The sequence below is a fragment of the Prionailurus bengalensis genome, chromosome E4, assembly GCF_016509475.1.
Source record: "Prionailurus bengalensis isolate Pbe53 chromosome E4, Fcat_Pben_1.1_paternal_pri, whole genome shotgun sequence".
NCBI lineage: Eukaryota > Metazoa > Chordata > Mammalia > Carnivora > Felidae > Prionailurus > Prionailurus bengalensis.
In genome coordinates this window covers 12053605-12080366 of record NC_057360.1, presented here as the reverse complement: position 1 = coordinate 12080366, position 26762 = coordinate 12053605, and the positions used below count along the sequence as shown (strand labels likewise).

At 42.6% G+C, this 26762-nt stretch overlaps 1 protein-coding gene across 1 annotated transcript; it reads left to right on the top strand.

Moving 5' to 3' along the window:
• Positions 1 to 4863: 4863 nt before the first annotated feature.
• Positions 4864 to 26517, top strand: SELL (selectin L). Its single transcript, XM_043567683.1, has 9 exons — positions 4864 to 5003; positions 5852 to 5933; positions 8133 to 8519; positions 9444 to 9551; positions 13607 to 13792; positions 14982 to 15167; positions 16736 to 16864; positions 20816 to 20834; positions 25633 to 26517. Exons 1-9 carry the CDS (start codon positions 4989 to 4991, stop codon positions 25649 to 25651), a joined length of 1131 nt encoding a protein of 376 aa, XP_043423618.1. The 5' UTR covers positions 4864 to 4988; the 3' UTR covers positions 25652 to 26517.
• Positions 26518 to 26762: the final 245 nt, after the last annotated feature.

The window sequence follows — 26762 nt, the reverse complement described above, 5'->3', positions numbered from 1 at the left end:
GAAGAGGGTAGTTGAAGCTGAGTGGGGGAGGATGTTATTGGAGATCTAGGCCCCCAGTCGTGGGGTTGCTGGTTGTTGTGTGAGACTGTGCATTCCTTCTACCCACGATAAACTCTTGTTGGAAACTGCAGTGAACACAGCCTGGGTCGGTTGCAGGCATCTGTGATGGGAGTGTAGGCACAAGGGAAGGGCACTTCCTTTTATGGACCTAGGGCTTCTGCTTTCAATGGCACTCAGTGAGTTTTCCTTCAGCCATCTCATGGTGGGCAAATAGTCCCCCAGCATTGGCTTCAATCTCTCCAGGGTTTTGTGATGGCTTATAATGCTCGCCCACTCACTCTAGTTCTGCCCTTTGGGGAGCACAGAATAACTGAAAGACTACTATTCTCCACCCCCTCCCCCGGCCACCCTTCAAGTGACTGCTAACATGTCCTGTGACCTTGCCTACCCCAAATCTCTTCAGATTGAAGGTGCACCATTTTTAAAATGGTTATTGAGGTGAAGTTTATATAACATAAAAGCAACCATTTTAAAGCGTACAATCTAGAGTGATATCTAGTGCGTTCCTAAAGTTGTGCAGTCACCACCTCTATCTTGTTAAAGATACTCTCATCAAAAGGAAATCTTGTACCCATTAAGCAGTCGGTCCCCATTACCCCCTCCCCTCCCCGCCCCTGGCAACCACCAGTTTGCTTTCTGCCTCTATTGATTTACCTATTCTAGATATTTCATATGAATGAGATCACACAATATCTGGCCTTTTGTATCTGGCATCTTTCACCAAGCATAATGCATTCAAGGTACATCCTCATCATAACCTGTATCAGTACTTTGTTCCATTTTGTGACTGAGTTACATCCCATAGTATAGATGAATGCGCACTCAATTTAAGCCAAACTTCTCACTGTATTCTCAAGAAAAATGCTTTCAACAAACACAAAATCCATTCATAGGACTCAGAAGCATCCGTCTGAAAAATGCTTTGATAAACGCCAAAACCACAGCACGGATGCACTCAGTGAGAGGAACTTGGTGAGGGGCATGGTGATGTGGTCTGAGTTCTCTAGAAATCTAACTTGATATAAGGTCAGAATGTAAATGTATAGGAGAATGAATAAATTGCATTTTTTATCTGACCATTTCACTAAATAACTCTCCCTACTCTTCAGAAACCAACGTTGGATGGACCTGAGGTTTCTTCCCCCCAATGAGGTTTCTTCCCTTCAAATCTGGAGCCTAAAGGTAGTTGTGTCTGGGTGCCAGATGACCTAAACTGACTTTCTGAAGAAAACCCTGGATTGGTATATGGTTTTCAAAGAAGAACAAAAATGTCCAACAAACCGTAGAACCACAAAGACATCCAACGAAAGAGTAAGACTGGAAAAAAAAGAAAGGAGATATGAAGTCTTTTCTTTTTTTTTTTTTTAAATTTTTTTTTCAACGTTTATTTATTTTTGGGACAGAGAGAGACACAGCATGAACGGGGGAGGGGCAGAGAGAGAAGGAGACACAGAATCGGAAACAGGCTCCAGGCTCTGAGCCATCAGCCCAGAGCCCGACGCGGGGCTCGAACTCACGGACGGCGAAATCGTGACCTGGCTGAAGTCGGACGCTTAACCGACTGTGCCACCCAGGCGCCCCAGAAGTCTTTTCTTAGTAAAAGAAAAAGACACTTGTAGCTTATGACCCCAAAGGGGTTCGTTTATCCATTTATTCATCCATTGGCTCAATGGACATTTATTGAATGCTGGACCTTCTGCTTCCGAAAATGTAGAGGATTGATATTCTGAAAACGCTACTGCTCTGCTCTTTTGCATTTCCAGGTGGATTATAATAACCTGTTTAAATGAATAGCTGAGCTTCCAAAAAAGAATGGAACCCCGGAGGACAAAAATGATTAGGAAGCAGGCACCTGACCAATGTAAGAGCTTGTGAGCCAGTGTGAGAACTTTAGATTTTGCTCTGAGTAGGCTGGAAAACCGCCGGAGGGGTTTGAGCAGAACAATGGTCTGACTTGAATTCTCTCGTGCTGGGTATCTTCTTTCCCTCGGCTACCCTCCCTCGCCATCCATGCATTCTCAGGCCTCCCTGCCCTATGTCCCAGGAGGCTGGTGCCTGCAGACTGCATCACTGGTGGGCTGGTGCCTGATTGGTTTGACTAACAAGAGGCCCTACAGGAGATCAAAGAGAAAGAGGAGAGAGTGGTCAGCGTATGTCTTACTCAGCCTTTCCCTGCTTGGGTATTCTCTCTAGAAGCAGTTGCAACTCTCTTCTACTACAGCTCCTGATGGGCAGCCTTTCCTGTAGGGTTGCAATTCTCATTGGGTTCTGATAACACTGTCTCCTCCCTTGAATCTTCAGTCCCAGGGATACAGCCGCTTCCTGCTACTTCCAGTCCCTGGATGCCTCATTTTCTCTTGTTTATTTTCTTAGTCTTGCCCAGCCTACGTAAGTGGTCTCTCTACTAAAGGCTCTTCAGCAGGTGAAGTCTTCACTCACCAGGGGCGAATTCTGTTTCTGGCTGGGACCCTGAATGATATGCATTTTAACTGAATCACTTAAATTGTTCTGTTGAAAACAGACCATAAGAGGAAAAGGGTAGAAACATGGAGTCTCGATGTGGGGGGCTTTTTGCAATAATATAGATGAGAGATGATGGTGGTCTCAATGAGTCATAGAATGGAAGCGATTGAATATTTTGACGGTAAAGCCAATAAAATTTGCTAACATATTGGATGTGATTGGTCAGAAGAAGAGGGAGAGCTCAGTTAACTCCAAAGCCTTTGGCTAAAGTAACCGGAAGAATGGATTTATAACTTGGAGAGATGGCAAGAGGCTTGGGAAGAGGAATTCAGAAGTTCGGTTTGGCACATGTAAAATTTGACAGGCTTTTTCAACAGCTAAAAGGAGATATCCAGTGGGCATTGGGCTGGGAACAGTCCTGGCTGGAAATACAAATTTGGGACTCATCACCATTTAGATGGCTCTTCAAAGTTAAGAGGCTGGCTTGGATCACCACATCAGTGAAGGGAGAAAAGAAGAAAACAGCAGTGAGCTGGAGCACTGCTAAGGCGTGGAAAATGGAGAGATGAGGGCATATCAACAAACGAAACAGAGAAGGAACAGTCCATGAAGTAGGAGGAAAACCAGGGGCTGAGTGGTGAAATAAGATGAGAACAGAGGGTCGGTTGTGCTGGCTTTAGTGAAGGGGAGGACCTTGGTGGGAGCAGTCTCAGGGAAGCGCTGTGATTGAAGATCTGATTGGGCAAGGGTCAAGGGAGAATTGAAGAAGACTTAGAAACACAAGTCTTAGACGTTCCTTCGGGCATAACAGTAGGCATATTGGCACTTCACAGGGCTCCTTGGCTCCAGGTTTGTCCCCACTTCAGCTTGTCTTCCAAGCTCCTAGAAGATGATGTGCAGCCTAATAATCAAGAGCATGAGCATCAGAGCCAACCGGCCTGGGGTCCAAACCCCAGCTGTGTCTCTTACTAGCTTTGGGACTAAGCCCAACTTTCTTAAGCTCTCTGAGACTCTTTTAAAATGGGGGTGATGACAGTGCCTGCTGGTGAATAGTAGTACTTAACCTTCCTAAAGGTTAAATAAGGTGATACATATGGAGGGTTGAGCTCTATGGCTATTGCCGTTGTTACTGATGTCTTTTAAAAAATACAAATCTGGGGGTGCCTGGGTGGCTCAGTCGGTTAAGCGGCTGACTTCGGCTCAGGTCATGATCTTGCGGTCTGTGAGTTTGAGCCCCGCGTCAGGCTCTGTGCTGACAGCTCAGAGCCTGGAGCCTGTTTCAGATTCTGTGTCTCCCTCTCTCTGACCCTCCCCGTTCATGCTCTGTCTCTCTCTGTCTCAAAAATAAATAAACGTTAAAAAAAATTAAAAAAAAAAATCTGATTACGTCATAACTCTTACTTTCCATTGCCCTCCATAATATAGGTCCTAATTTCATATGAAGTCTAGTTCCTTCACATGTGACACAAAAAAACCCACAAAAGTACTCTAGGGCCCCAAACTCCCTAGGGTAAAAAGGTGGAGCTGCTTTGCTCTGTTTAGAGCTTAACTTTAGGAGGTGCCATTAATGAGGACTTCCACTAGGGGGCGAGCAAGGAAAGAGGGAGAAGGAACTAGACGTCAACCTGTCAGGTGAGCAGAAGTTTAACAGACATCGTAAAAGGGAAGAAAAAATAGGAAAAAAACAGAGAGGGAGGCAAACCATAAGAGACTCTTAAGTACAGAGAACAAACTGAGGGTTGCTGGAAGGGAGGGGGATGGGGGATGGGCTAAATGGGTGATGGGCATTAAGGATGAGCACTGGCTGTCATATGTTAGCGCTGAATCACTGGGTTCTTCTACTCCTGAAGCCAAGACTACACTGTATGCTAACTAACTTGAATTTGAATTTGAACAAATTTGGTCCGAAATGCTGTTTTCATTGCGTGATGTTTTTAATTATCTGGGGCCCTTTACCATGGATGGCCAAGAGTTAAGTGCAGTATTTATTCAAAAAGAGAAGAGAGAGAGATAGGGGGGTGGGGAGGAGAGAAAGAGGAGGAGGAGGGAAGGAGGGAGGGAGGAAAGGAAGATAAAAGGGAAGGATGGAGGGAGGGAAAAAGGGAAAGAAGGAAAGAAGGAAGGAAGGAAGGAAGGAAGGGAGAGGGGATGGAAGAAAAAATGGTAGGAGGGAAGGAGAAGAGAATCTATCAACAATGGTCAGCAGCTCTACTTTTCTCAGGGTATGAGAGAGGCCAGACTAGGAAAGGGGTGGGGAAAGACGAGTGAGAAGAGATGGGGGAAGGTAAGGGGAAGGGGAGGAGGAGGATGTGAGACCGAGTCAGGGAAATGAAAGAAAGCAAGCCTTTTTGGTGGCACTCCACGCAGCCTCCTGAAGCACAGCTCGCCCAGCCCAGCCGTGGGCAAGGACCCAGACGCCCTGGTGCTGAGTTGAGAGGCTGGAGTCCGGAAGAACTAAAGAAGGGATGAGCAAAGCCAAGGTGAGCTTTTCAGCCTCAGAGATTTCCAGATGCTCAGAGAGAAACCCTTGGGACTGCAGGGGCAGAGTTCATTTTTGGTTTTCACAAAGCTAAGAATTAAAAATCCTGAGTTAAAGAGTGCTCCCAGAATTTTTCTTCTCAGATGTACTGATCTCTCCTCATTGACTCGTTTCTGGTGAGAGTCTTGAGGAAGTACTCTCTTGTTGAAATGAGCACTTTTGCAGCTAAACACTGGGGCTACTTGAGAAGTGATATAGTTCAGAAAATACAGTTTTAAGGTGTACAGAACATTTGTGGTTTGGGTTGTGCAAAACGTGTTTCTTTTTTACTTGAAAGAAAATGAATTGCTTTTCTTCATCGGTGTCTGGCTATCCAATTCTTTTAAGCATTCGAAGCAGTGAACCATTATAATCCAGTGTAAGATTTTAACATTTAAATCTCAGACATCAATAGTTCATGAAGCATCCAAAAACACTTTAAAAATATACACATTCAATATCAAATAGTTTCATCTAATAGCTCAGCAGAAGGGACGTAGAAAAATTACTTAAATGTAGAAAAAAAAATCAGAGTTGTAACAATCAGCAACCTGAGGCTAAAACGTGAAAAGAAAGAAAGAAAGAAAGAAAGAAAGAAAGAAAGAAAGAAAGAAAAGAAAGAACTTTGAGTCAGTTTTGAAGCAAATTTAACGCTACCTTTTCATGCTCATCTAAGAAACCTCTTACTTCAGGCAAGGTTAGTAAGAATATGTATTTTATTTTGAACTTGAAGAGAGTCGTAGCCATCTCCTCAAGGTGCTATCAACTTGGGAGTTAAGAATATAAATCTAACTATAATTTTCTTTGCAGGTATTTCCATGGAAATGTCAGAGAGCTCAGAGGGACTCATGGAATGTCTTCAGGTTGTGGGTCTGGACAGTGCTCTGTTGTGGTACGTTACAGTATTGATATATTGCTAAGCCCTTTTTCACTTACGTTTATTTTTCTTAAATATCCACTGGGAGCACACAGTCACAGGGAAGATGATTAGGTACATAGCTGTTAATTCTATCCTTCTGTGAACATCTTTTCCTTCCTGTCACCTTTAGTGACAGCCCAGAAACCTCCTAAACCTGCCACACCCTTGTTGCAGGGTCCAAATCCTAATAATACCACTAAAGTCTTAATTATGAAGAAATAAAGTCAATTACGAAATATCTGATGGCGCATTTGCAATCTGTACCAAATATTTATTTTTGTAATTTTTTTCTTACATTTATTTATTTTTGAGAGACAGGGAGAGACAGAGTGTGAACAGGGGAGGGGCAGAGAGAGAGGGAGACACAGAATCTGAAGCAGGCTCCAGGCTCTGAGCTGTCAGCACAGAGCCCGACGCGGGGCTTGAACCCACGAACCGTGAGATCATGACCTGAGCCGAAGTTGGACGCTTAACCGACTGAGCCACCCAGGCGCCCCAATCTGTGCCAAATATTTAACACGGTACTTCTATTTTTATCAGTAGTTTAGTGTACATCAGTGTCATTTCTACAACTAAAGGGTGAGCTCCTTAAGGTCAGGCGCCCCCCCCCTCTTTTTTTTATTCTTCTCCCATTGGTGTGACAAGTTTTATGTCTGATTCTTGAAGACTCTCCAGCAATTGTTTTGAGCTTTCCCATTCCTAAGTAAGCTAATGTCTTCTTACCCCCTAGCTTGGATTTTCAGCTCTGGCCAAACAAATGTGCTTTCCTCTGTCCCTCACACATTCTTTACACCACGTCTGCCTCATGTCACCTGCAAAGCTAGTGCTCATTTCATTCAACAAACATTTTTTGAGTCCCTGCAACGTAGCAGGCACTGTTCTAGCACTGAGGAGACCCCCCGAACAAAACGATTTCTTCTCCTGCGAACATATATTCTGGTAGAATGCTCCTTCAAAACTCCACTCCAAATGTTTATTTTATTACACTATTTACTCATTAATCATATCTGGGATTTTTTTTTCAGTTCTCTGTTCATTTCTGATATGTTTAATTTGATCAAGATTAATTATGTTTTCTTTGCATCTGTTCAGGAGGAATCCTTAGGAGACTCTAAAAATTGGATCCATGTTCTCTTTGATATTTCTCTATGGTTTTTGTCCTACACAGTGGAAACGCAGTAGATGTTTATGGCTGTGAAAATATTTACTGTAACGGTAGAACAGTGTTTCACATAGATCATACCGTGCTTAGAATGGCATATGCTACCACGAAGTCATTGTGTGTTTCTGGGGTTTTTTTGGTTTTTGGTTTTTGGTTTCTTCTTTTTTTTTAAGTAGGCTCCACACCCAGTGTGGAGCCCAGTTCAGGGCTTGAACTCATGACCCTGAGATTAAGACCTGAGCTGAGATCAAGAATCGGATGCTTAACTGACTGAGCCACCCAGGCACCTCTTGGTTTTGTTTCTTTAACGTCCTCAGATTTGAAGCACCCATATGGTCACTAGACACGCTGGGTATCTTTGCGCACAGAACACGATCTAAATCAATTTCATAATCCTGCATCATTTGGTTTTGTAAATTATTCTTTTTAAAAAAAACCCACAAAACATAGTTACATATATAAGGCTTGGGCTATGTATTAAGGCTTTCCCAGAAGCAGCTCTTCCTGTGGTAAAAGATTATCTTTTTGAGATGAAGAGATAACTAAAAGTATGTTGTTATTCCTATCCTTATTTTCTTCTCTAGTAAAAACATAAATATTGGCTTCTAAGAAATTATCCCAGGATAAAAAAGTGGATAGTAAATCTTCTGCATATAATTAACAGAAATAGAAAAGGAAATAAGAATTTCTAAAATACATTGGTTGAATTTCACTTGGAAGAATTTTGAGAAAAAAATTATGAAAATAAATCTAGGAAGCCACCAGATTTACCTAAAATAGAGCGATGCACAAAAACTATTGAATGTTACCATGAAAAGTAAATAGAAACCAAAGGTCTAGGTTCTACCTCAAATCTGCAAATGACCGATTCTATGACCCTGAGAAGGTAACCTATATACCCTTGAGGTCTCAGTTTCTTCACGTCTAAGTGGCGGGCCCAGCATGGATTCGTTCTAGATTCTTTCCAGCCATGACTGTGAGCCCGCATAGTTCGCATTGATGTCTTTCAGATTTCCTTGCACGTCACGGGACCGACTGCTGGACTTACCACTATTCTGAAACACCCATGAACTGGGCAAGGGCTAGAAAGTTCTGCCAAGAAAATTACACAGATTTAGTTGCCATCCAGAACAAGGGGGAGATTGAATACCTGGAGCAGACGCTTCCCTTCAGCCGCTATTACTACTGGATAGGAATCCGGAAGGTAGGGGGAACATGGACTTGGGTGGGAACCAACAAGTCTCTTACCAAAGAAGCGGAAAACTGGGGACGTGGAGAGCCGAACAACAAGAAGTCCAAAGAAGACTGTGTGGAGATTTACATCAAGAGGGCCAAAGACGCGGGAAAATGGAATGATGATTCCTGCCACAAGCAGAAGAGAGCCCTCTGTTACACAGGTAGGCGGTGGCCAGAGTGGGAAGAGTGGTGGCATGGATCCCAGGGGTTGTGGGCGGGTTAGGGAAGAAAGCAGTTTCTGGTACCTTTGGAAGTAAATCCAGTTCTCAAAAAAACAAAAATAAAAATAGAATAAACGCATGTCACTTCTGTGCACGTTTGGTGTGGGAGGCTGGGCCCAACACCCAAAAAATGACATCTTTAAGTCAATCTGCATCAATATGACAGATGCATGTGAGAAGTGAGGCAGGGAAGCGGATACAGAGATGTGGGTCTGACCAAGAGCTCAGGCTCACACGCCCCCTCATTTCCTCCCTGCTTATGGTGGGGGGCTTTATGCTCGTGTTTTGTGCTTGGCCTAATCTCCCATAATTCTATATAATGAAATACTGCCATGTTTTGTTATCTGTGGAGGATGAAAATTTGTTTTCAGTTCCCAAACGGTATTTTTCCAAGTCATATTTCATCAGTGAAACATAGTTAATTTGATCTCTTGTACATTGGGCTCTCTACTGACCTAACAAGTTCTAACTTCTTAATCTTTCTATAATACTTTCTAAAAAGAGAGGGATTGTCAAATATACTGCAGAAATGGTTGGGGATAGGCCATCACTTAATGTACTTATGACATTTAAAACAAAATAATTCCAAGAGTTCAAAGTACATCAGTGAGTTTCCCCAGAATGTTAGAGAATGTTGGTGTCAGTAAATTCATTCTAAGTCTGTGGCTATATGGCCAGTATATGACATAAATAGAAAAATCCTGACCTATCTTTTGGTGCAAAAATGCTATGAAGGTACAAATAAGCCTTTCCTGCTTATTAAAGTAGTCTCAGCCAAAAGAGCTATCTGTATCCAAAGAAATGACTCTGAGTACTAAGAAGTAATCATGTTCAAATCATTTATTTCATCCCCCACCTTTAAAGCTTCTTGTCAGCCCTCATCATGCAGCGACCATGGAGAATGTGTGGAAACCATCAATAATTATACCTGCAACTGTGATGTTGGGTACTACGGGCCCCAGTGTCAATTTGGTAAGCCCCTTTTCTGTCTTTGTTTCTTTCTGTGTAAACTTTCAGGGGTTATTGTAGCCTATAGAAGTCGATAGGGACAAAACAATACTAGCCATTCTGAGAAATGAGAAGTTTTTATCAGAAGGATAAGCTTGCACAATGTTGTTGCCTTTCCTGAAAGATTTCATAAGTCAGCATGAAGTTTCAATTCACTTCTTAGCAAGTCTTTTTTCAGTGCCACAGACAATACAGAGTTGGGAAAAAAGCTTTAAGCATGGTAGATTCCTGTTCTTAGGGAACCCAAATCCAGCAAATTGGTTGGACGCATTAGAACCCGGAAGTCTGAAAGATACATTGCCATTTATTGTTGGGAGGGTGAGTTACCCATTAGGTAATCTAGCTTTTGTATGTAAGCGTCAAAGTCATGCAGGGCATGGCTGAAAAGAAAAGTCCACGGGCTGCCTGGCTGGCTCAGTCGGTTGAGTATCCGACTTAAGCTCGGGTCATGATCTCACGGTTCATGGGTTTGAGCCCCACATCGGGCTCTGTGCTGACAGCTCGGAGCCTGCTTCGGATTCTGTCTCCCTCTCTCTCTGCCCCTCCCCTGCTCATGCTCTGTCTCTCTCTCAAAAATAAAATAAACATTAAAAAAAAAAGAAAGAAAGAAAAAAGAGAAGTTCACATAATGATACACAATATAGGTCAGAGACATATAGTAATAAATCCAACACGTTTATTTGGGCTGTATATTTTGGGGGATACAATGACAAATCTATTATAGATTCTGTCCATGAAGGATTTGCAATTAGCTAGTGGAAATTATATACGCTTATAATTTATTTTGATGGAAAGCAAGGTATAAGCTGGAAAATTAACTGCCTAATGAAAGAATATGGCCTTTATTGGATAATGGGAACCCACTTAGCATCTTGACACCTGCATTTGGGACAATTTTCCTAGAAGCAATGCAGAATACGGATTGGAGAACCAAAAAAAAGAAGATGGAGGGGCACCTGGGTGGCTCAGTCGGTGAAGCGTCTGACTTCGACTCAGGTCATGATCTCATGGTTTGTGAGCTCGAGCCCCGGGTTGGGCTCTGTACTGACAGCTCAGAGTCTGGAGCCTGCTTCGGATTCCGTGTCTCCTTCTCTCTCTGCCCCTCCCCCATCGTGCTCTGTCTCTCTCTGTCTCTCAAAAATAAACCAATGTAAGAAAAAATTTAAAAGAAAGAATATGGAGAGAATCAGTAGGAGTCTATTGAAATCATTCAGCGTCACGGTGGTAGAAACAGAAAGGAAAGAGTACGTAGACTCAAAGTCAAGGAGTCTTTGACCCAGTCAGCTCACTACTGAAAGAAGCATCAAATCATTTCGTTGTTATTGGGTGAGTTTCAAAACTATGGTTGAAGTATCTGGTGCACAGGATAGAAATTAGAAGAAGAGAAAAGCAATGTTTGTAAAGAATAAAGAATTAAAGCCAAAATAAATTTAAGTGTCAACCAACTGGTGACAGTCTAACTCATTTCACTTAATTCCTACTCAGTACTTTCCTTCACACCACTCCTGAAGTTTCTTTTTTATTATTTCTTTATTGATACTTAATATTTTAGTATTTTTATTTTATTTTATTTTATTTTATTTTATTTTATTTTAGAAGAAGAGTGCACATAAGTCCCCCACTCATGTGCACTCTTTTTCTAAAATAAAATAAAATAAAATAAAATAAAATAAAATAAAGGCAAAGAGTAAGGGAGGTAGGGAAAAATAAAGGGCAAAGAGTAGGAGAGGGAGAGAGAAACAGAGACAGAGACAGAGACAGAGACAGAGACAGAGAGAGAATCCCAAGTAGGCTCCACACTCAGCGCAGAGCCCGATGTTTGGCTTGATCCTATGACCCTGGGATCATGACTTGAGCTGAAATCAAGAGTCAGACGTTCAATCAACTGAGCCACCCAGGCACCCCTGATCTTTAACTTTTTAATTCTTATAACATTGGCATGCCCATTTCACTCCTTTTTGAACATTTTACTCTTTTTTCTGTCTTAGCTTTCATCCTCTCACTCTTTTCTGGTCTTCTTTCTACCTATAATCATTTCTCCTTGGGTTTCTTCATAGGTTTCTTACCAACTTCTGTGGACTCACAGATTCATGTGAGCTTTGGACTGACAAATCCATTTCCAGCCCCGAACTCCAAATATGCTAAGCGTATCTTTTGGGATGCCCAAAGGACTGTAAAATCAATCGTCCCAGCCAGCTTTCTTTTTTTGTATTTCTTATCTCAGTATGAGGCACCACCATTTATATGGGTGCTCTGGTATGCAATTCTTACACCTCCCCTTACTTTTATGCAAAGTAACACACTATTCATTTTAACAACTTACTGTTTCTCTCATTTGCTTCCCATTTGTCAATTCTGCTACTACTGCCCTCATTCCTTCTAGACTATTGGATTCATTTCTTAGGCGAGTTCCACAGCTTTAAATTAGCTCCCCTTAAATATACTATTCATGCTACAGGCAGGCTGATCAATGAAAAACAATCAAACAAATACCACACGTATATCCACCCTTCAATTTCTACCTATCATTTGTCCTATAGGATGAAATCGAAACTCCTCAAGGCATAGAGAAATGCTTGATATACAGTAGGAACTCATTAAATCAAAGAGAAAAGATAAAAGCATTTTTTTCTTAGCTTCTACCTTTCTTTCTAATCTCATCTCACATATTCCCTTCCTCCTCCTTCCTCCGTGTAACAACAAAGTGCTTGTAGTTCTCCACCCTTTTCGTATGTGCTTTGTATTTCATTGACTTGCTCGTGGCTTTCTCTCTCATCTTGCACATGGCTAACAGACCAGTTCATCTTTAAGACATAGTTCAGGGATTGATATTTTTTTTTTTTCCAGAAAGCTTTCTTTGGACCCTAAGATAGGCTAAGTACCCCTGTTCCATGTTCCAGTAGGTCTGCATATTTCTTTCTTGTTTATCCCGCATTTGTTGAAGTCATCTATTTGCTTATCTGTATCCCCTGGTAGACGAGCAGCAGCTTGAGGTCAGTAAGTATTGTTTACAATTTAATATGTCAGATTGAGACTATGCCTGAAGTATATAAAGCACTTGCTTGTAGTCATGAATAGAATTGGAGAACATAATTTAATTTGGACTTGTACTGTATATGGAAAATATAAAAATTCTTCCAGTTCCTAAAGTCCTTTCTTCATTGAAATCTCAAAAGCAAGGTCACCACAATGGCTCAAATTGGATAAAGAATAGGACACAAGAGTTGAAATATTTGCTCAAATGGCATGGTGGGGCCTAAAAATGTGAAGACTCATTTCCAAGGCTCAATTCAATCTCCTATGCCACCAGTCAGAGCAGGGAAATAGATACAGTTTCTGGAGAGGGCTGTCAAAATCAGAAGAACTGAAGGTCTGGAGCCGAGCTGGAGAGGGTAAAAACAGGATCAAGGCCAAGATGCTTCCTAAAGCTTCCCCACACTTTTCCCACACCTCCTGCTCCCAGCACTCTACTCTACCTAGGAGTTCTGATGTCACAATTATTTCCAAATCGAGCTGGTCATTCCCACTTAAACCTATCTAGGTTTAATAAGTCTCTCCTCAGGAGCACTTGAGTGGCTCAGTCAGTTAAGCATCTGACTCTTGGTTTCAGCTCAGGTTATGATCTCACTGTTCATGAGATCGAGCCCCACGATTCTCTCTCTTCTCTCTCTCTCTGCTCCTCCCCTGTTCTCATTCTCAAAATAAATAAACACAAACAATTATCTTTTCAGATAATGCCAACAATAAGAAGAAGACCAGCTGATGTTTAATTAGGACTTCCTATGAGCCAAGTTCACTTCTAAGTCCTTGACTTACATTAGATCATTTATTCTCCACACCAACTCTAGGAAGTTATTACAATTACCATGACTCCTCTTTCATAGATGAAGAGACTGAAGCTGGAAGGATTAGTTCACTTTGTGCAAAGGCATTTGGTGACCAAGTGCCAAAGCTAGGATTCAAACCCAGACACCAGGTGCTCTCCACACTAGCCAGTACTGTTTTTTTTCTTACTGCAGTGGTTCAGTGTGAGCCTCTGGAGGCCCCTGATCTGGGTACCATGGACTGTAGTCACCCTGTGGGAACCTTCAGCTTCAGCTCTCAGTGTACCTTCAACTGCTCTAAGGGCACAGACCTCATTGGGGTTGAGGAAACCACTTGTGGACCTTTTGGAAACTGGTCATCTCTAGAACCAACCTGTCAAAGTAAGTAAGTCTTCAGACTAGAGGCTCTGTCATGGCCGACTTGGGTTAACTGAGAAAATGCAGCAGAGACTTGTAAGGAGTCTCTGTCCTTTTGGGAACATAATTTAATCTAACTTAGATCATACTATGATGATTTTGAAAGGGATTATTGTTACTCAAATCAAAAAGAAAAACCACAAATAAAAAACAACAACCAAATACCTCTGAAACCATCTCGTGATACATACATAATTTTCAGTAATATGCGGCGTGATTATAGTGTACTTTTTACTTTAGTTTTCTCATCGTCATGGCACACATAGTCCAGATGAAACTCAGTTAAATGTTGATTGTTCTCTCCCCTCAGTAACACCTATTTTATGTGGTGTCTTACCTAACACCAACCAATTTCCTTCTCAGGGTGTAGAATTTTTTTTATTGTTTTATTTGGTTTATTCTTGAAATCATTTTTTACTTTTCATCTTCTATAAACTCTCAGGGGAATAACAACTGCTGTGAAAAACAAAAACACAGTCTCTTGATCTTTTTTTTTCATTTGAAATATGGTGGGTTTTTTTCTTCTTAGCTGTTAAAAAGACTATCCCTGTACAGGAGAAAACTGGTGACATCTGAGCTTGTGAAATTCTGGTTACGTTCTCTACATTTATGCATCTGACGCACTAATTTTAAGTGGTTTAATTCTAAAAAAAACCTATCAAAGTCATACTGAAATCATTGAATTAAATTGTCAAACCTGCTGAATTTTACAAGAGCTGAGTGAGTTGCTTCAGAGAATTGGGGTGTTTTTCAACACTGCTTGCTTTAGATCAAGTGAAAGGGTGGGGATTCTCTACAGTCACTGAGGATACTCCATAAGCACTCTTGAGGCCAAGGCCATGTAGTACTTCCAGGAAGTGTTGGAGACCTACTGGACTGGAGCAGCAACCTGGAGCAGCCAACTCTCCCCTCCTCTCCCCACCTCCCCACCCGCAAGGGTTTTCAGTGCTCCTGGCTTCACCTCTGATGTACAATCTCCATCATTCTCAAGAGTATAAAATCTGGAAACATTATCAGAACTAATTTTTAGAATTTAGAAATGTCTAGATTCAATTGGGTGGTTCCACAGTTGAGTGGAGCAGCTTTGGCTAAAAACCTTTGGTGAAAAGAGGGCCTCTACTCAGAAATATTGCTTTTTTCTTTTTCATGGAAGTGATTTCCTGTAAGCCTCTAATGGCACCCGATCTGGGAACCATGGACTGTAGTCACCCCCTGGCCAACTTCAGCTTTACGTCCACATGTACCTTCAACTGCTTGGAAGGAACTGAGTTAATCGGGGAGAGAAAAATTATTTGTGGACCATCGGGAATCTGGTCAAGCCCTAGTCCAATATGCCAAAGTGAGTAAGTTTGCCCCGATGTGTTGACAACTTAAAGAAGGAGCTGCTGGATGGGAAGATGGTGGGGAAAGATAGATTAAACTTTAAAGTTTTCATTTTGCTACCTTTATATGGCTTAAAAACAAATTTGTTCACATTAATTTACTATAAAATCCTTGGCTCTTCTTGCCTCTTCCTTCGATGACCGTCATTTCTGTTTTCAGCCAGTTTTTAACTCATCGTATCTCAACTCTTAACATCTAAATGCGCTGTCTCTGACTTACTTCTTTTATTTTCTGACTTCTTATGCATTCTTCCATTCCACTAAAATCTCACTTCTGTTAGTCCATTAAAACGTTTCTACAAAAGTCACCAGTGACCACCTAATTCCCCAAATAGTGTATACTTACCAATTATCACTAAGCCGATGCCTCCCTCATCTGTGTATGAGAAGGACTGTCTTCCTCATTTCCATACACTCTCCACTTGACACAGTGCCTGTGCTAAATAAGTTGCTAAATAAATGCACATTAAATTAGCTTATGAAAGAATAGCTACTCATGTCTGCCCCTGAGATCATCTCTACCAGTGGAAAAGTTTTTAAGTGGTAGGATCAGTAGAAACTACCAGAGAAGCTGATCTCTGTATGGCCCAGGGCCAGGGAGTGTGGGAGGGAACTGGGGAGAAGGCATGGGCTCTGTAGGGGAGGATTGTGTATCAGGCTTATGGGACATTTCCTTTTAAGGCTGGGCCAGTGTCCATTTCCTCATCCTCATGGAGCCTGTAGACACCCTCTCTTTGGATCGTCTGGGAACTTGAGCCTTTTTCCTATGATATATTTGGGTGTGGGGGTGGAAGCACCTTGAAAGGGTTTGTCAAAGTAACACAAAGAATGGGGGACACAAACCCTACGCTAACGTGCAAAAATAAGTTTCTTTAATTGGTGGTATCGGAAGATAGACTTTTTCGTATTGGTATTTTTTCAATAAAAGTTCCCAAATGTTGACTCTTACAAGAGGGTACAGGTGGATCCATTTACTTATTTGTGAAGGAAGTGGGACTATGTAGTAGGACAACATCATTCGAAAGACAGTTCAGCATAGGTCCTCAGCATGTAAACAGCAAGTACATATGTTGGCCCAACTGCTTCAAAGGGAAAGCATTAATAGGTTCCCTTGACTGTTATGTCACCTGGTTAAGATGACCGGCTGTTATTTTTCCTGAAGTCATATTCTATGTTTTAGGTCTTCTCTGTGCAGCAGAGTCCCAACTGTTGAACAAGACCATGGAGATAAATACGATGGTGACCCCTTACTCAGATTTTTAGGTACTTCTTCCAGGAGTTCTGTGAATTGCAAATCCAGGGATTAAGAATTTTATAGGCACTGGGCTAGAGAAACTTGTCCTGTCTTTGCCTCTGCTGCAGAGTCATCATGGCCCTTCCCATGCCAGTTTCCCCATCCATCAACTGGCATCAAATGGACTGTTACCGGGAGACATAAGGAGGAACAAAAGCTAAGGCCATAAGATGGCACGAAGGATATAATGCTGTGGCCTCATGCTATGTGCCTTACTGATCTCTCTTTCAGAAGTGGACCAGAGTTTCTCAATGATCAAAGAGGGTAACTATAACCCTCTCTTCATTCCGGTGGCAGTCATGGTTACTGCTTTTTCTGGGTTGGCATTTATCATTTGGCTGGCAAGAAGATTAAAGAAAGGTATGTGAGTTTGCCTTCATACGAAAATAATACGACTCAAAGTGGATAAAAATAGGGGTGCCTCAGTCAGTTAAGCATCCAACTTTGGCTCAGGTCATGATCTCGCTCGAGGTTTGTGAGTTCCAGCCCTCTGTGGGGCTCTGTGCTGACAGCTCAGAGCCTGGAGCCTGCTTCGGATTCTGCGTCTCCCTCTCTCTCTCTCTCTGCCCCTCCCCTGCTCATGCTCTGTCTCTCTCTGTTTTTCTCAAAAATAAATAAACACTGAAAAAATAATTAGAAACAAAAGCAAAGTGGATAAAAGTATAGAAACCCACAGGAAATTAAGATTGCTAGATTGAACTGAAGCAGGATACCAAGTGTTGTGTTCTATAGACATCATTGCTGGGGATGTGGGAAACGGCCCCTACACCCTTTCATTAAAACAAGGTGGCTGATTTGTGCTTTTCATCTGACAAACCTTTTAAAAACGCCTACTGTCTTCAAGGCACCTCACTAGTGCACTAATAGACAAATGAGACATTTTAATGGTTCTTTGCTCTTATTTAGTTCTGCAAAATGGATGCATAATCTCTGTCCCCTTAGGAGCCAGCATGTCTTTGATCTCAGTGCTACAGTTCCACTAGAAAATGAATCTAAGGTCCAATGAGGTTTTTAAGGCACTATTCTCCAAAACCTGAGCCATGTGCCTGTCTGGCTTCTGACATGTGGGAATTGCATTGTCCCTGGTTTTCTCCCCAGTGTGTATTCACTGAGGTCGCAGCTCTAAATAAATGCACTGTGTATTCGTGCTTCCCTTCGCTCTGGCCTGGAGAAGAAAAGGGTATAAGAAGAGCTGTTTGAGAAGCTAATACCTGGAACAATACATGGGACGCCACCAGGGAAAAACAACCGTGTTACTCCCCTCACCTCCCTCCTGAGGATGTCCAAACCTCAGAGTGGGACTGGCTTCCTGGTTACAGATCCACAGTCTGTGGTAGGTCCTGGATGTGCACTGCCACATTTGTCCAAATTCGCCTGGCAGAAACATTGAAGTCTATGAAATTCATGGACATTAAGCAGCTTTTAAGACATCCCTGCTTTAAGTTCAGAGGCCATCAGTGATCTCAAAACAACTGCTAACCAAATGCTCGGTGTTGCATTTCTCCAGAGTCAGTTGACTGACATTTTAATTTTACTTCCATCAATTAATTAGTATGGAGTCTCTTCAATGAACATGGTATATAAAGGCTGCCCCTCACCCATCCCCACTGCCAATTGCAGGAGTAGAATCTACCAATCCCTAATGGTCTTCTACTATCTTTGGAATCTTTCATTCCAAATTTAAGAATTGGGATACTAGGTTAGTTTTATAACCAACCCAGAAAGACCATGGAAGCGGTCACTGTTGATGTGCAAGAACTTCATTATTAGCAGTTTAAAATGTCTTTGCCCCTGTTGTTGGAAATTCTGCTAAGATTGGATCCCATCATTTTATAATATGAGACTAAGTACTTAAGTATTCCACTAAGGGAAGAATGAGATTTTTCTCCCACCATTGATTATCCTTTCCACTGAGACTTCAAAATCTGACCCCAGTCATCCCTTTTTCCCTCCTGCCTTGGGTGATGGTGACAGAACTGAGGGGTAGAGAATGCAGTGCGCATTTATACGCTGGCCTCTGGGATAGGAGGCTGGTATCTAAATAACCTTTGAGGATTTGGGGCTGTGAGTCACCTTAATAAGGAGGATATCCCCAAATTCCAAAGTCTCTTAATAAATTTTCGTAGAGAGGGCGCCTGGCTGGCTCCATCAGTTAAGTTTCTGACTCTTGATTTCGGTTCACATCATGATCTCATGGTTTGTGGGATCGAGCTCTGCATCGGACTCTGTAATGGCAGCATGGAGCCTGCTTGGGATTCTCTCTCTCTTGCCTCTCTCTGCCTCCCCCCACCCTCTGAAAATAAATGAAAACAAAACTTAAAGAAATGTTAGTAGAATCAAAAGAATAGAATGCAGTCACTTGTATTTAACTGCAGGGTGTGGGGTGGGGGTTAGCTGGCTAAGGTGGTTCTATAAGCAGTGGTGAGAAAAGCAATGGGGTTGTTTTTAAATTTTTTACCTTGGAGTCATTTCTGTACAAGATCTCAAACTGATAACTTGAAAACTACATGCCCCTGCTGTGGGAATAAGTGTGGGGCAAACAGGAAACAGATAACGGGCAGTTAGGCTAGGTACATTCATGCCAGCAAAGAGAACAGAAGCCCCAGAAAGAGCACTGACTTTGTAGGAAAGTCAGGGTATCTTTAATGTAGCATTTCAATGGTCTTCATCTGTGGAACATCTTCTGATATTTCCGACCTCCAAGTGGCTCTGTCTTCCAAAGATTTTAGTTGTAAGTTAGTTCTTTGAAACATGAAGAATGTTTTTCCTATAGAAACAGTGTTAAGAGTGATGGGTAGGTTCCTGGGCTAACCCCTGAGAGCTTTTCTAACCATGTAGCTGACGCATTTACAAGAAAAAAAAGTTAAGAACAGTAAGTCCACATGTATGTAGTAGTCATCAACTCTGAGAATGTCCTACGTGTTGTGTTTCAGGTTCAGTAAGCTGAAAAAGGAGGACAGGTGAATATTTAGGACACAGTAGCTGAGGAAATGAGCAGAATCCTGACTCTTATCCTGTCCTCAGAACCTGTACTTTGGCCCCTGCCCTAGTTGTCTTGGTATCCAGACTTTAGCTCCTTTCTTCTGGAAGAGAAATAAATGCAGGCTCTAGAAATGTGTGCCCTCTGCATAGACTTATCTAGAAACACTCTGTTCCCCTAGATAATCATTCTCAGATGACTCATCACCATTGGCTCTGTTTGAAAGAAAGAAAGAAAGAAAGAAAGGAAGAAAGGAAGAAAGAAAGAAAGTAATGACATAATGAATAATAAAACTGAAGCAGTGATTTTAGGCCAAATCTCCCAAATCCTGTTATCAGCAGGGGCCAGAATCAGAGATCAGACTCCCATTCACACAGGCCTCCTAACACCACTGGTCTTTGAGGCTCTATTTTTTTTTTTTTTCTCTCTTGGTTGGAAGAATTCCCCACCTGAACCAACAACCCACAGGGTTAGAACAGGGCACGAAACTGAACACATGCCCTTAGTTCCTTTTTCTTTGAAAAGAACTCTCAGTAAGAACACTCTTGCTCATGTATTAGTATGTGTTTTGTTGTTCCTAAAAGGAAAATATTAAGATAAACAAACAGCCTCTGAGGTTAATTCAGATTTCATTCTCCCTGCTCAAATGCATCCAGCCCATATCATCAGCAGGCTGGATTTGGGAAGAAATGTTTAAAATGGTAAATTCTAACATTTGAAAGGTTTAAAAACAGTATTTGGGCACTGTCCACGTGCTAGGCCCTGGCCTAAATACTTTGAATACATTTTAGTTTATCAACTCAATGAGAGGGAGCTAATTACCATGCCCCTTTCACAGATGAAGGGATGTGGCTTCAGAGGGTGAGTAGCTAATCAGAGGCACACTGCAGACAAGGTGGTGTGAGACGTAGGGACACATATTCTTAGGATGCTACCAGCTAAGTCTGTTAGGGAGGAACCCGCAGGTGGGAGGAGATGGCAGGTGGGGAAGGGATAAACACGGGTATGGGGGTGTCAGAACTGACAGGCAGGCAAGTCAAGCTAGGCTGCTGTCTTTGTGATCAGCACCGAAGATGGGACAGAACCCTGAGAAGCACCTGTCCCAGTGGGTCTATTACGTCTGAGAATCTACCACTGTTTGAATTAGAACACTAAGCCAACATCTCAAATCCCCTTCTACACAGGTGGGGTCCACCCAACGAATGTATAATACATTTCAAAAGACAGTTTTGAGAGTGGGACTTGGCCTTCTCTCTTACTTACCAAGAAAAAAAAAAAAAAAGAATTGTCTACATATGCTGATGGTATTTTTCTGTTTCTTCTGTTTTTAGGTAAAAAGTCTCGGGAAAGGTAAGTAAGTTTCATCAGTGAGAAGTTTCCGCCTCTGTTGATCTTTTCTCTACCTTCCTTGAGATACTTCCTGTTAGAGCTAGATACCTTAACTCCTTAGTAACTATTTACATGGGGTCTCATTCAAATGAAATTTCCGTATAGAATGATAATCCACTAGCCTCCCTTAAAAGCTGTGTTTTTGAAGTCTGTGTGTGTGAGTCGTTTTGTTTTAGTGCTGGTGGATTGGAATGAACGAATGAACACGTAGAGCCCTCTTGAGAAAGGGCAGTTATGTGAAGGGAGCTCTTTCTGATTGTCCCTGAAAAATTTTTAGAGGACTGGAAGCATTATGACATATCTCTTCTTGTCCCAGTTGAATGTAAGGGCAATACCAAATACAGTATTCAGGAAACATTCAATTGGTCAAGGATTTATTGAGACATTAACGAGTCCAGGCCCTGAGAAGGTATCATTCTAGACCCCCAGGCCTTCAGTGCCTAGGACAAGAAGGTAAATGACTACTGCTCTGATTAGCACTGACCTTCAGAAATGTGGAAGAGGTGGGGAACATTGATTCTACCTGCGGCTTCCCCAAAAAGGCAATTCTTTTAGCTTGGTCTTAAACCTCAGATTTTTTTCAGCTGGAGGAAGAGACCGAGAAGAGATGCAAACATGTGAAAATGCAATGGTCCGTCTGGCAGAAGTGCAGAGGGCAAAACATTTCTTCAGTTTCTCAGATGTTTAGAGACTTGGAGAAGGAGAGTATAAGTAAGAAGAATGATGGGGATGGGGCTTTGGGGGCACACTGAGCACCCAGTTAGAAAACCGAGCTCCTTTAAAATGCTGGAAGAAGCGAGATGGTCCCGGAGAAGGTTGGTTGCTTGTTCAGACAACCACGCTACCAACCACAAATTGTTGTGAAGAAGTTCTTATGAGTTCAGTGAGCTGTAGCTCTGAGTGCAAAAGAGAAACTGGGGAGACATAAGACAACATGAGCCAGATCATAGACTAATTTATAAGCCATTTGAAGGAGTATGGATTTAATCCTGAGGTCTTTGGGGTAAAGCAGGAGAATGTCAGGCTAACATTTGCATCTTCTGAGGATCACTCTGCAGACAGGGAAGTAGGGGGAGCCTGGAGGCAAAGAATTGTTTTGGAGGCATTTGAAGTTATTAAGTTAAAGCTGATGGTGCTTATCTAGAGAAATGGCAGTGAGGTTGAGTTAGTTCATGAGGTAGAGGTGAAATCAACTGAATATGGTTATTAATTGGCTAACCAAGAGAGAGAGAGAGAAGAATCAAAGAAGTCATCGTGGTTCCGATCGGGGACTGGCAGATGGTTACTATCAATACAATACTCTTTACTGAAAAGGGAACACAAAAGAATGAGAGGTTTTGGAAGTGAAGGTCATGGGTTCAGTTGTGTCGGTGTTGAGCTTTAGGTGTCTGTGGCTCACCAACAGTTGACTGCTTCTATCTGTATCACAGGAGCCATCCAGGGGCCAGAGAGTGGATTTGGGGGTTCTCACGTCCCTTGAGGTTAGCTGCTATTTCGGGAGCAGGTACAGTCATCTGGGGAGAGCGAGGAGCAAGGAGCGGGAGAACAGAAGAGGACGTGGGAGAGAGGGCAGGAACAGGGGTAGCATCTATATCAAACAGGTCAGTGAAGGACAAGGAGATGGGGAGGGGTTGCCAGAGAGGCAGAAGGAAAATGAGGAGAGTCTGGGTCACGAATGCCAAGGAAAGAAGGAAACAGAAGTGGTTTCGAGTGACTTTGGGAGAACCAGTGAGTTCCCACTGGATGTAACAAGGGTATCTGCAGAGTCTGTTGTCAGGGTCGAGGTCACGGAGGAACTCTCGTGGCCAAGTGTCGAGGAATCAGTGGAGATGAGGAAGTTGAGGCAGAAAATGTAAGCCATCTCTTTTTAAAAACTTGGCTAGGGGTGCCTGGGTGGCGCAGTCGGTTAAGCGTCCGACTTCAGCCAGGTCGCGGTCCGTGAGTTCGAGCCCCGAGTCAGGCTCTGGGCTGATGGCTCAGAGCCTGGAGCCTGTTTCTGATTCTGTGTCTCCCTCTCTCTCTGCCCCTCCCCCGTTCATGCTCTGTCTCTCTCTGTCCCAAAAATAAACAAACGTTGAAAAAAAAATTAAAAAAAAAAAAAAAAGCTTGGCTAGGAGATGAGATCCTTAGGAAGGTAACTGGATGAAGAAATCGGGTCAGTGGTTGTCCTTTTATTCTATTTTATTTTCGTGCCCTATCTTCCATTTGACAGTGTAGATGGGGTCCTAGACCCTTCTCTGGTCTGGGCTCCTTATCTCTGTGGGCAGGAAATCCACAAGATGTAAAGATTTCTTTCATGCTCACACCCAGTGAGTGAAAGTCTTTTTTGGCACAATCCACCCCGAGCCGTTTTCTGGTCACAGGAACCACTAATTTTTTAATTGCCACTAGATGGAAGCAGATCAATTCAATTTTTTTAGAAAACCTTGGGGGACAGGAAGAGAGGCTGACAGGAAGAGTATTAGCATTAAGTGAATTACCACATTCGGCTAATTGCCGTATGAAGTTTAACGGCTCGCTGATTTTGACAATGAATCAATCAGTAGTTTTTTATTAAATACTCTTGTGTTGGAACAATGCTAAGCTTGACTGAGACACCAAGAGGAGTGAGTCCATGACCCTGACCTCAGGGAGATTATCATCTAGTTGGGTGGCGAAGACAGAAAAATAAAAAAATTATATATTTTCAGAAAAATATAAGGCAGAGTATAGTAATGACTGGCGAACTCTGTGTTAAAGGACTTTGTCAATATAGAAGAAGCTTGGTGATCACAGAAGATCTTATAAAGAAGGTTGACCCTGGTTGAAGAATGGATAGGGTTTGTGGGTATGGAGAGAAGCAGGGAGGACAGACTACAAGGAGATGATGGAAGCATGGTATGGCAGCAGGGATATGACAGGATGTTCAGGTGCCAGCAGCTAGAACTATCAAGAGCCAAGGGTGTACAGGAGGTATAAATAGAAATTGGAAGGGAAGGCTGGCCCCATCGATATAGGTCTTCAAATGCGTCACCCGATGCTAGGACTAAGCAAAGAAGTATTATTTGCCCAGATGCCTTGCAACACCTCTCATTTATTGATCAAGGTGACTTTAATTCATTGAATTATAAAATTTTAGGTCTTGAAAGGATCTTCACGGACATGATGTTCACTCTCTTTATGACTGAGCTAATGAATAACTTTCCTATGGGCCCTGAGAGAGTGACATAGTTAAAATAATTATAAACATTTATGAAACATTAATTCCATGTTGCACACCTCTCTGTGAGTTTTGCATGTTTGAAATCCTTAAATATCGCCTGCCAGCTTGTAGGTGGGGGGAGGTGCTATTCATATCTTCATTTTACAGGTAAAGGAAGAGAGGCAAAGAGAAGTAAAATATCTAGCCTGAGGTCACTGAATAAATGGCAAAGCTGAGATTTGTACCCATGTGGATCCAAAGATCCTGCTTTTAATCCTTACACTTCTAGAACTCAGGACTCTCGACTCCAATGATAAGAGTTCTAAGTCCCAGACACCTGCTTTCCGTAGTGATGTGATAATGATTTCACCCTGAAACCATGTGTAATGGCACCGAGGAAGGGTGGGATGGAAGAGGCAGAGTGTGTTTCTAGAACAAGCCAAAGGTAAAAATGAAAACCATCACATTAAACACTGAAGCTCTTTTTTGGTTTTTTTTGTTCGTTTGTTTGTTTTATTTTTTGTTTTTAAGCTCTGCAGCCAGCTCTCATAGTCTTTTGTGTTCATTCTTATTAGGTCTTGGCTGGTGAATGACCAACTCCTGGGGCATTTGTGGTTTCAATTCTTGCCGGGTTATTTTCACTCTTCTGCAAACTGGTTCTGTTTACCACCTCATTTGGTTTCTAGTGTCTAAATTCTGCCTGGGTAAAAGCTACACCCAAGATACACAGGAAGATACGATGCCAACCTCAGTGGAGGGTATATGTGAAATTTTGTTTTCAGAAACATTTTTATCTCTGTATTGGCAAAAGCACGTTTGCAGCTGCTGAACTGTGGTTTACCCTGGCAGTTCATCATGACAGCAGAGTCTCGGAATTTGCTTCTCCCTTTGAAAGGTGCTATTAAGACATGCCCTATTTGGTTCCCTTTCCCCTACCCCTAGCCCCCTCCCCTCCAAGGATGAGACAACTGTGCCACACACACACACACACACACACACACACACACACAAAGTGTCATTTGTGTCATGAAACTAGATTTGTCACTGCCTCCCTAAATCACATCCCTCCAGAATCAAGCATTTAGAATTACCACCACACCTTTCATGAGTTTTGATTTTTCTCAAATTTCTCTTTCCTTTTGAGCATTGTCGTCTTCTACTGCTCACTGACTTCCATCGTCCAAAATCTATCCCAAATGCCCTTCGTACTCATTTGACCTAAAGACAAAGCCTGTGCCCCCAGAAGTGTCTCCAGGTGTGGCCCACGGGCCAGCGGCAGCAGGAGCAGGGATGATGCGGAATCCGGGGCACCGCCCGGATCTACCGAATCGGAATCTGCCTTTTAACACCACCTCTGGGCGGCAAGCAGCTGCAAGTGTGACAGGTGTTGCTTTAGGGTTTTCTTCTTCTTCCTTTGCCTGAGTGAACGTCCTGTGCTCGTCCAACTCACCTGAGAGGCATTTTCTTCACTCCTCTTCCGACTTTTACACCGAATATCGCCCTTTACTACGAACGCTGTTAAATTTTGCAATGTGTAAGGTCCTGGTTTTAATTTACATTCTCTTGTTTTCCATTCAGCGTGGACGATCCGTATTAAAGCACCCTCTGTAAATGAAAATTCTCGGGATCCTAACGCCTCACCGGATCCCCCAAATCCCTCCCTGAAAAGTTATCGCGCGGTGGTGTCTCCTGCCCTGAAGATGAATGTGTCGCCCTCAGTGCACCTGGAAAGATCTCTGAGGAACCGGCAGCAGTTTCTGCTCCCTTTGCGCCCCTCCCCCACCCCCTTGTGGTTTATATAGCGCACTCTGTTACTCTGTTTTTCGTGGAGAAACGAGATCACAGGGGGGGAGAAGATTGCTGGGGAATATAAAGATGCCCTATTGTGCTCTGTCTTGCACCTACAGGCTCGGTTTTGATGCAAATCACATTTTATCTCCAGTCTCCTGTAGGGGTCCATCCTTAGACATAAGCTCATCAAATTGATGTTGTCCTCGCTTTCCAACGGCAGCAAAGTAGTGGGGTTCTGCCCCGAACAGAAAAGGTCCTGCCACGTGCACGGTAGCCTCACCTCCTCTGTACATGGAGGTCATCCTCTTTAACTGCCTCCGGCCTCCCCCACCTTCTTCGGCCATCCCCTCTTCCCAGTTGTCTGGTTTCCACACATAGCATCTCATGGGCACCAAACGAAAAGAGAGAGGAGAGAGACAGCGAGACCGCACTGGTTTTTTTGGGTTTTCTGGCTTTTGGTTTAACTCGTTTTATTAGATCCACCGAAACATCTTGTACTCGGTGCCTTTTAAAAAATGACCACTATATTTTTATTAAAGAAACATCCCCAGAAACATCCCCAGAAAGACTAGTCTTTCATACTAGGCTTGTCACAGCTAGTCCAAACCTGTGGCCTCCTGCTGCAAGATTAGTCTAGGTTTTGTGCTTAAATAGTCTTTTTTTTTTTTTTAACATACAGTTTTGTACTTAGTCTTTCTAAAGAAAATGTTGCCACGGGGCATCTGGGTGACGCAGTAGGTTAAGTGACCGACTCTTGATATCAGCTCGGATCATGATCTTGTGTTCGTGAGATCGAGCCCCGTGTAGGGCTCTGGGCTGCCGTCACAGAGCCTGCTTGGAATTCTCTCTCTTGCTCTCGCTTTGCTTCTCCTGTACTCTCTCTCTCTCTCTTGCTCCCAAAATAAATAAACAAATAA